General features: G+C 40.9%; 1 protein-coding gene across 1 annotated transcript in view; it reads right to left on the bottom strand.

Moving 5' to 3' along the window:
* Nucleotides 1-473: 473 nt before the first annotated feature.
* Nucleotides 474-10,741, bottom strand: part of LOC108799585 (aldehyde oxidase 1-like) — an 83,631-nt gene continuing 73,363 nt past the window's right edge. Inside the window, exons 30-35 of the mRNA XM_018571466.1 lie at nucleotides 7,963-8,015; nucleotides 7,029-7,143; nucleotides 3,420-3,485; nucleotides 2,124-2,312; nucleotides 1,577-1,744; nucleotides 474-659 (exon numbers count right to left, since the gene is read on the bottom strand). Of these exons, the coding sequence (XP_018426968.1) occupies nucleotides 603-659; nucleotides 1,577-1,744; nucleotides 2,124-2,312; nucleotides 3,420-3,485; nucleotides 7,029-7,143; nucleotides 7,963-8,015 (648 nt within the window). The 3' untranslated portion in view covers nucleotides 474-602. The remainder of the gene's footprint in view (nucleotides 660-1,576; nucleotides 1,745-2,123; nucleotides 2,313-3,419; nucleotides 3,486-7,028; nucleotides 7,144-7,962; nucleotides 8,016-10,741) is intronic.

Consider the following 10,741-nt stretch of genomic DNA (forward strand, 5'->3'; position numbering starts at 1 on the left):
TGTTTATCATTATTTACCATTGTGTGCTGCCATGATGTGCCAGGAAAACGGAAAATTGTATACTCACCTTTCCCAATTTTCCTTTCCTGCTGCATATGGCAGCACACTTCCAAATCCCTTCCAGTTTGGCTCGTTCTTATGACTAGAATGGTGGGCCAGCCAGGAGTGCAAAAATGTATAAAAGGTCTTGTCCTATGGGGTTCAGGGGGCGGAACCTTAACCCATTGTTTGCTGCCATGGCAGTATACCATTTTCCATATATTTATTATACACACACTGTATATACATACATATACACAGTATATATTTGTTTAGTAGAGTTAATCAATCATTGTTGCAGAAAATGTTTTATTTTGCCAAGCAGAGGTGATAAGACATTGTAATATAATACATAGAAATATGAATAATGTGGGTATAAAAAAAAGTGAGACTATAGCAAAATGTATTAGTTCTAGTTCTAATTATATCTCTATGTTAGCAAATTATTCACCGAAATCATTTGGCAGTTATAAGCTAAGCATTTTGGTCTAAAATTTATGGCAGCTGTACTATAGCCAAAGCAGTTAAGTGCTCTTGTGGATCATTATTACAGTGTTTCATAATCATTTTGTAATGTCGAATGACCAGGGGGTGAAGGTGCCATCTTTGTCTCTCGGGATCTGAAATACAACAGAAAATTAAATTACTCTCCAAGTTGGAAAAGTTTATAAATTCTATAAGCATCGCAAAAAAAAAGTGGCTACGTAATATTTCCTCAGGACAGAACATGGTATATTTATTTTATAGTTCCCCAAGCTGTGGCCTTCATCTTATGATTCTCTCACAGTGACTTTGGGAAATGATGTAGCTTTTTGTACAATTTTTCCACGCCACTCACTGCTTTCATTAGAACAAATTTAAAAAGTACAATAAAGCAGTCCAAAGACATGAGTAACAGTTGAGGCAGTCCTAAATAGATCTATTGAACGGTGTTGCCATATCTGTAGGGTATGGCAGATGCCAGCTGGATGATGATTTTCATGAGGGAATGTCAACTGGACAGGATAGAAAGCCTATGCAGGGGGACAGCCTTTTAAATTCTCACGACAGACTCCTATGCAATAATATGGGGTAGTCAAAGCCCATGTGATTAGTAATGACCAAAATTCACCTGAATATTTTTCAGGTTGATCTGTCTGAGCTACAGAGAATCCTGGAATTTTTTAACCCAGATAACCAGGACTCATGAGTTGCCTCATCTTCTGCAAACTGGACACATAACAATAGTCATAAAAAAATAACAGATTGCCAATTTGTGGTCATCACTACATGAAGCTGCAGTTCCAACACGCACAACTAAATAGGGCAGAGCAGCGACTCATCCCCCTTTCTCTCCTAATGTTCTGCGATAACAGTGCCATGGATTCAGCCTGTTCTAAATGTTTATTTTGTATACAGAAGATAGCAAACAATTGAGCTTTAAAACATCAGTTTGAAATTGTACACACTTCAAAATGATAAAAAACACCTACATCACAAACTCTGTAATCAACACAGACAAAAAATGCACACTTAATTGGTTCATGTAGAAACGCACCATTTTAGTCAAGTGGTCTTCACACGCCATTCTGATTTTCTCAGGAGTTGCTGGGCTATTAAGAGTAAAAGTCTTAGGCAAGCCACGTTCTGAGCGAACTGAATCCACTGCATCCTTTATGGCAAAAAGGACAGAGCATCCTAAAAACACAGATGGCTCCCCGACTCCCTGTAACAGAAGTCACACCAACAGCTTTATATAAAGTCAAATGACAAAAATGGCAAAACATTTGTTTACATATATTTTTTAGGATCAAATATTTAATACTTATTTACACAGCCAATTAGATGCATACCTAAGCATACTGTACCTAAGTGAGGTTCGTGAGGTTTTGTTGGATTACAATGCAACACACAACCAACATGGAAATTCAAAGTTTAAAGCGTGCACGAATGTGTGTGTGCCTCCATTTCTCTCTCTCTATCTTCCTCTCCAGATTAAATAGTTATACATATAGATTGTGATTAGAATCAGTTGCAAAGCACTGGATTTTTGTCTATGAATTCTCTGAATAAAGTGTGACGCTTTTAAAAAAAAGAAAGCTCACCTTTGAGGAGTAAATTGTATAGGGATTTTTAGACGATGCGAGGAGCGAGACATTAAACTCAGTCGGGACATCACACACTGTTGGTATTTTATATTTGTCAGGGCCAAGTGTATACATGTCACCTTGTGGTGAATAAAAGAGTTCCTCTAGTGTGTACAAGCCAAGTCCCTGAATAAATCCACCTTCAATCTAAAGGGGAAAAAAAAGAATCAATTGATGCAAGTATATACACATAACATGAACTAAAAATGTATACATTATCTAAATTTACATATATGGTAAAAAGGAGTTAATTGTACACATGGTATAACAAGGCATAATATCTACTTATATTGTTATCAACTAGATTTATGTTGCTCATCGACGTTGACTTTCTTCTCCATCTACCTTGACCCCTGTATATCACCCTGTCTATATCCATCACTGTATCTTTATAGAACAATGACTCCTATTTCTGTTCTAAATTTATAATACATTAGTACAGGGGTGGCAAACTCAAATTCATCGGGGGCCGCATCAGCAGTATGGTTACCCTCAAAGAGCCGGTTGTATAGGACTATGCATCTACTCTTTATTATCATAAATAGTTGCCTCTGCATTCAGTTGATGCTGGTGATAGCGGCCACACCCCCAGTAACCACACCCATTTATCACCCATATTTTTGCTAAAATATAAGAGTCGGGGTCACGTCGGGTAAATAGACACCAAACATGTTAAGCTTTAAAATTGCGCGCACCCGCAAAATCGCTAAAATTGACCATAGGTGATGCTTTAAAAGCTTTTACCGCTCATCAGTTTAGTGTTATCAGTGATTGATAGCCCTACAATTATTGCTCTCATTCCGACGTTCGCGGCGATATGTAACATGTGCGGCGTAATGGGCAAAATCGTCGTTTTCACGCGTATGCGCACCCGACGCCTGTTTGCATGCGTGTATGTATGGGGGGGACTTAGCTCCGGTGTTTGTCCTTCTCACACGGAGGACCGGTAAATATCACTGATACTTACTGATCCCCGCTCTGCCACGCACTGAGCCGCTGTCATCCTGAAACTGACAGGATGACAGCGGCTCCGATCTCCTACCTGCTCGGCCATCCTGACAGCTGCGGGCGCGGCTTTTCTCCCCCTCACCGCTCCGCCATCCTGACAGCAGGCAGCGCTGTGCGGGCCACATTACAAGGTCCGGCGGGCCGGATTCGGCCCGCGGGCCTTGTGTTTGCCACCCCTGCATTAGTATATACATTTTATAGGACAAACCAAACAAATATGTTTTTGTTGATTAAAAGGTCACAAACCTGCCCAATGTCCAATCCTGGATTTATGCTTTCTCCTACATCCAAAACTATATCTGTACGAAGATTCTGAGAGAAAATATTATTAAAAAATTACATTAGTAACCACAGTCAGTTTTCCTCAATTGATTAATTTTTGGGGATATATTTAAATAGAGAAAGGGTGTGTGTGTGTGTGTGTACCATTTCTGCAAAATAAGTAACATTTACAATGGGAAAGTGAGGAGGGATATGTGTGGTTTGCATACATACAAATTAGGGTTGCACAGATACTTTGAGTACCAGTGCCGGTACTTTCATGAGAACTACCAGGGTTGCAGCGGTTGCAGCTGGGACCGGGCTCTGGCACTCCACCACTGTCCTGAAATCATTAGTCAGTTTTTCTAAAACAATGCAGTCATATGACATTAAACAAAAATTTATCAGTACTCGTACTTGTAAGTACCAGTACCAGTACTCGTACTCGCAAAACTGGTATCTGTGCATCACTTTATTTATATTTATAAAAACAAAATCGTACATTAAAACAGAGATGTACAAATCCCAGGAGCTCCGTGTGCTCCTTACAAAGTACAGCTGCCTCCTAACTTTTGAATTTTTCTCTAGTGTAGTATACACAGTATACTCCTCAGTATACACTCAGGAGGGAAACGGGTTTGACACACATGATAAAACTCCCAGTTTAACACCAAGTTTAAAAATGTACATGTAGCCCCCTGCACCCCAAGTGGAGTGGCTCTTTAAATTTAGTGTTGCTGGCTGATCAATCTGGCTGATTTGTAGCCTGTGATCATTTGGTCATTCCTAGGTGTTCTGCTATTGTCTGCACCTACCTGTAGTGGGGTGTGACCCTGCTATAGAGTGGAGCAGCCAATAGGGGAACATGAAGAGTGCATATGACTCAACAGCCAATCATTAGGATTTTCATGGCCAGTGGTACATGCTGGGAAAGTGCATAAATACTCAGGAATTGCCATGTGCTCAGGGCAGTCTGGCTCTGGGCTTAGTCTGGGGGTAGGATCTAGAAGTTTGGAGAAGCTGACTAGACCTCAAGCCTGCAGGAGGCCAGATGTGGACCCAGGAGGTGTCTGTAATTATCTGGGAAGGAGAACCAAATGAACCCTTTGACTGCTGGAAGTACCAGGAAAGCCAGGATGACATAGACCTCAGGAACAAGTCTGATGTCTCTCCCAAGGAATATCTCAAGCACATCCTCTCTCCAGCTGTAGGTCTATTACACAGAGTCTTCTTCTGCTCATCTAAAGTATTCCTGCACTGTGGAAGCAGGAAGGGGATTGGTGTGTCTGGTATATTTTTTGCAATGGATGACTGTAGCCCTATATTTCCTCTTGCAGTTTTGGCTACTCTATAACAAAGCATCTAAAAAGTACTTAACAACTTGCTGACCAGGTGTTAAACCCCCTTCCTGTCCCGGCCATTTTTCAGTATTTAGCGCTGCAGTAATTTGACTGACATTTATTCCGTCATGCAACGCTGTACTGAAATTAATTTTTTTTTAGTTTCAAAAGATTTTTTTTTCCACATATAATTTAAAAGTTTTACAATCAGTGGTTTTTGCACTTATGAAATAAAATGAATATAAATCTATTGCAAGTTATAGTAATTCGTGCTCAAGCTGCGTCCGAGACTTGGGTGGATTCGGTCTACTGAAATTAATTTTATACCATTTTTTGGTGACAGATAGAGCTTTCTTTTGGTGGTATTTAATCACCCCCGGGGTTTCTATTTTTTACTATATTAAGGAAAAGTTGCAGAAAATTTTGAAACAATTTTTTTTTTACATTATGTTAGGAAACAATTATTATTACTCAATTTTGTGGTAAAATATAAAAGACAGGGTCACGTTGGGTAAATAGACAAAACATGTCTAGTCTTAAAATTGCGCTCACCTGCGAGATCGCAGAAAACTACCATACCCAAAATTGACCATTGGCGACTCTTTAAAAGCTTTCAACGGTCATCAGTTTCGTGTTATTAGTGATTAATGGCCCGATAATTATTGCTCTCACTGCGACGTTCGTGGCGATATGTAACATGTGCAGCGTAATGGGCATAACTGCCGTTTTCGTGCGTATGCGCACCCGACGCATGTTTGCATGCGTGTATGTATGGGTGGGGACCAATCGGCAAAAAAAATGTTTTTATTTTTTTTACAATTCTTTATAATGTGTGACTTACATTTTTTTTTCCAACTTTAATCTTTCTTTCCTATATTTTTTTCACTTAACGTTATTGTTATCACATAGGAGAGTAAGAAACCCTCTATGTGATAGCAAAGAGATGTGACAGGTCCTCTTTATGGAGACATCAGGGGTCTCCAAGACCCCTAATGTCACATAGGGACCCCCAAAGAAGCTGATGAAGCAGATCTCTCTTCTGAAGCTGGAGAGTGACACAAGAATGCGGAAGTGATATAATATACATCACTTCCGCCTTCTGACAGCGGAGAGGGGAATCGTGTACCGATCTCCCTCTAATCCCCTGTCACTGAGCCATCATGCTGGTCCTGGACTCGCACCAGGCACACCGGAGCCTGGGACCAGTGGAGGGGAGGCTGTGGAGGGGGTGTGTGTACACCGATCGGCACCTTACACAAGCGATCCACCGGCTCTATAGCTTGTATGTACACAGGCATGGCTGCCTGTTTTTAAATTTGGGCAGTTTCCCGCTCGTGTGCGCGAGTGGATGGGGCCAGCAGGACGTCTTTTGACGGCCTCTTACATCCAGGAAGCTCCCGGCCGGCTGTTTAATCACAACAGCCGGCCTGGAGGCGGTTAAAGTGACTGGCACCCAATTCGCTGTTCACATCCCACAACCTGGCTATCAATCCACCCCTGAGAGTAAAATGTCAGCCCTACCTGCCTCTGGGGTTTACCACATGCCTTTGGGGGTCAGGGGGGTGCTACATAATATTTTTTTATTGTCCCCTCATATTCAAACAGCGCTGCTGTGACAGGGGAGGGAGCACTGCTATTAAAAATGTTAAATATTACTGGCATTTATTCACCGTTTCAGAATATGAACCAACTCCAAAAACGGTTTTGCTAGTGTGTCCCTATCCATACTTCTTTTAATGTGGTTTTACATATTTCATTAATCTAATAGAAAAAGATTAAACAGGGTTGGGTTCTTATTATAACTTCTCTATCCAGCTAAATTATGTCTCCCCTAGCACTAGAATGCTTGGCAGACCTTGGCTTTATACAGTAGATAAAAAAAAAACCCAATATACTATACTTGCATAGGACTGATTTTCCCTACATGCAGATATTATTTAAAACATTTTTTTACATTTGTAATTGTAAATACTAAAATGCCCAAATACCCATTTGACCAAGAGTAAAATCCTAAACATTTTTCAACAAGCCAGCTTTTGTACAGATATACAGATATACTTGATCATCATTCCGAGGAAAAAACATTCTAGAAGGAACTAATTTTAGTTACAAATGTAGATTAATAAATTAAATTAGCTACTTAGAAACATGGGGCACTTATACAAGTGTGCATCATGTGAGTCTTATAGAAAAATTAAAAAATCATGTACCAAGTGTGCCTCACCCAAATAAAAGCACATAATTTGCCTATTACCTTGTGGGCTCCAGTTAGGCAGTCCAGTTCAATCTCAGTACAAGCTGCTCCGTAGATGTAATATGGAGCAATGTGACCCTCTCCTTTTTCCCAGTCCATATCAGTGTCATATCCTCTGAATAGGGGGAAAAAAAAGTCAGTGATTACTATGAACGTAATAGGCAAGATTAGTAACACCTACAGTGAAATTCAAGCTCAACTAAAGAATCAGGGATATGGTACAGCCTTCCTCCATAAAAAAAACTTCTAAGGTCCAAGTAATCACTTTCAAAGGTTATGGCATTGCAGAATATAACAATGTAGACATTTTATGTTTTGCATTCATGGCGATGTAACCATGCAATCATCATTGACAAATCAAAGCTTTTGGAGTATTTTCTTAAAATTTGTGATTCTACAGCAGACCAAAATTGTTCTTTTCACCTCCACCTGAAGTATCTGAATCGCTTTCATAAGCGCTGACACTTTTAAAGCATTTCTGCTTTAAAACCCCTATAAGGTTGTTTTTTACAGTATGTACTGCTGGTGAGACTTTTCATCACTTCCTACAATGGAGATGTAATCAGACGTGAAGAATATCACCCCAAAGAGGGGAATTTCCCCTTTAGGCATTTGTTTTTATTGGAAGATTTCCCTACACTTCTTGTTTTGGTGATATACAGAAATTCCAAGCTGCTGGATGTTATCATATATTTTAGGTTTTTTATCAATTTCAGGTCCCATCTTTTCTGACATGTTTGAAGAAAAACTCTTAAACCCTGTGATTTATTAACAGCTCTTCATCATCTACATACACTGGGCATTGCAGAGTTGTAACATGGACTGCATTTGTCTTTAGTAAAAGCAAATCCGCTTCTTCAGTTTGGCCTTTAGCTAAATTTGAGTTTGATGTTCCGGAAGGAGGAAATTGGTAATATCTCCATGTGTTACCTACTTGTAAAATCCAGTAGCTGAAAGGCTCAGTCTTTGAGCAAAAGCTCCCATAACCTGTAAAACAAAAACACTAATGTCAACTTTTATGGGTTTGGAAATGTCTAGGACCAGAAGGAGATGGTGAATTAAAGGGAAATTGAATGTGAAATTAAACCAAACTCTGGTCAAAATGCTTTATCTTGCTTTGGATAGCACTGGAAAGGGATTAGAGTGCACAGCATTGTGCTCGGTCGCCTGTGTAGCTGGCACTTCAGCCGGCTTGGGACAGCTCTGAAGCAGGGAGTGCTGAGAGCACACTGCTCCCTGTTTCATTCAGCACAGAGCAAATCAAGGAATGGACTTTCCTTAGTCTACTCTCCCTCTCCATCCTGACACCCTCTGCCGTAGTCCTGGGCCAACTAAGGAGTGGGGAACCCTGATAACATCAGTAGGGAGGTGCGGGGAGGTGGCACAATTGCAGGTTCGTACAAGTGATCTGGTAGCTGCACAGCCACCCAGATCACTTGTAGTTGGCAAGTTGGCCCTGTCTGATGTCATTGGTTGCTAGAATGCCAGTGGACCTAGGAACCAATGACTAAAGCAGAGGGGACGGGGCCTGCAGAGAGTTATGGGTGGCAGTGAATGCACCAGCCTCGGAGACAAGTGTATCCACTGTCAGCCTGCCATAAACCAGTGCAGTTCAGCGATTGTGGTCTGGTTCCAGACCATGGTCCCTCATTTAGGGTCCCTTGCTATATACTAGGGATGTCCCAATACTAGTATCGGTATCAGGACCAATACAGGACATTTTCATGAGTAATTGTATTTGTGATAATGCCCCGATACATAGTGTAGATGCCGACACTTTACATTTTTAAAATAGGTTCAGGCTGCTTGTACACGTGATCCGCCCAGATCACTTGTACAGCAGCCTGCTCATCCAGCACCCCAACGACAAAGTAGTTCAGGATAGAGAGTGAGTGGGGAGCAGAGCGGAGTATGTCCATTCTCCGCTTTGCTCTGTGATCAGTGACACAGGAGCGCTGTATACACAGCGCTTCCTCTGTCAGCAGTCACAATGCTGTGCTGTATCTTCTGTATTGAACAGCAGGCTCATAAAAAGGGCCTGTCACCTCTGAATGAAATCACATATGGGCTTGTTATCCCCTGTGTGATCTCAATAAAGTTAAGTGAAAAAAAACAGAAGTGATAAAAGTTTACAAAAAAAGATAAAATCCTTATATTGTAAAGCGCTGCGCAAACTGTTGGTGCTATATAAATACTATGTAATAATAATAATAATAAAAATAGAGCAGCATCGCTCTCCAACACACACAATGCACATTAAAGGGTATGTTCACTTTCCCCAAGTCATTTGGGCAAATGGAATTACCTGCTTAAATCTGGCCAATTCTTCCTCCCTACCGCTATACTGACCTTTTGGTGAATGGTCCTTCCCCTCCGAAGGCACAGGTGCACGACCTATACACCATACTGCCGCAAAATGAAGCCCTGCGCTATGGATTTTGAATTTCACTCGGAAATTGTGAGCACTCCTTGGTCAGTGCACTCAGGTGACCGCGCTGACCAATGAGAAGCGCTTCTTAGCATGGTCAAATACAGTTTTGGTATAAAACATTTTTTGTATCAGGACAAGTATAATCATGGGTTGAGTTACAGTTCTTTAATGATTTAGTGTAGTCTCTTTATAATTATAGTCTGTATTGTGAAAAAATATTACATGTGCCTTTAGGAAAAAGTATTGGTAATTGGTATCAGCAAATACCCGATGGAATGCACTTGTACTTGGTCTTGAAAATATGGTATTGGGACATTCCTGCTATATACGATAGATATTTTTCTCAAAGAGTGAGACCACAGAGATGGTATGGTGGTTGTGTGTTTGCATGGCTTTGATTCTAGTGTTCTAGCCACCTCACAAAACCCCAAAATGTTATATAATTATTAACATCTGACCAAAAAACTGACCCTTGTTTGTACAAGTGTATGTAATGAGCCAATGTGTATGGTTTTGTGCATCCTGTAAGGAACTGCATAACATAGGTGCTTTATTATTACACTGTAGATCACAAACATTTAAAATGGCCACTCTAGTGCAATCAATCATAGGCTTCTAGATTTACAATGTATATTAGCTTTACATTTTCAATGGCACCATGTTGTCCTCCAGAGCCGAGTTTTAGCAGGAGCTAGACGTATACATACAGTTAATAACAGTTTGTACACTCCTTTTGAAAACCTACCTTTGCTCCTGGCCACATGTATGCGTCTCACACCCCAGATAATTATTATTATTATTATTACATAGTATTTATATAGTGCCAACAGTTTGCGCAGCGCTTTACAATGTAAGGAAGACATTACAATTACAATACAATTCAAGACAGGATGGTAAGGAGGGCCCTGCCCCTGAGGGCTTACAATCTGAAAGAGGAGGAGGAAATTATACATGAGGAGGTAGCTGTGTGGGGATGAATTGTTTGAGAATGTGATGGTTCAGTGGTTAGGTTGAGGTGGGATAGGCTTCCCTGAAGAGAAGAGTCTTCAGGGAACGCCTGAAGACAGTCCGGATGGGCGATAGACGGACAGGTTGGGGTAAAGAGTTCCAGAGGATGGGAGAGACTCTAGAGAAGTCCTGGAGGCGAGTATGGGAGGAGTTGACTAGGGAGCTGGAAAGCAGGAGGTCTAGGGAAGAGCGGAGTGGACGGTTAGGGTGATATTTTGAGACAAGGTCTGAGATATATCCGGGGGCAGAGTTGTGGATGGCTTTATAAGTGACT

This window comes from Nanorana parkeri, unplaced genomic scaffold (genome assembly GCF_000935625.1).
Source record: "Nanorana parkeri isolate BGI_ZX_2015 unplaced genomic scaffold, ASM93562v1 scaffold1763, whole genome shotgun sequence".
NCBI lineage: Eukaryota > Metazoa > Chordata > Amphibia > Anura > Dicroglossidae > Nanorana > Nanorana parkeri.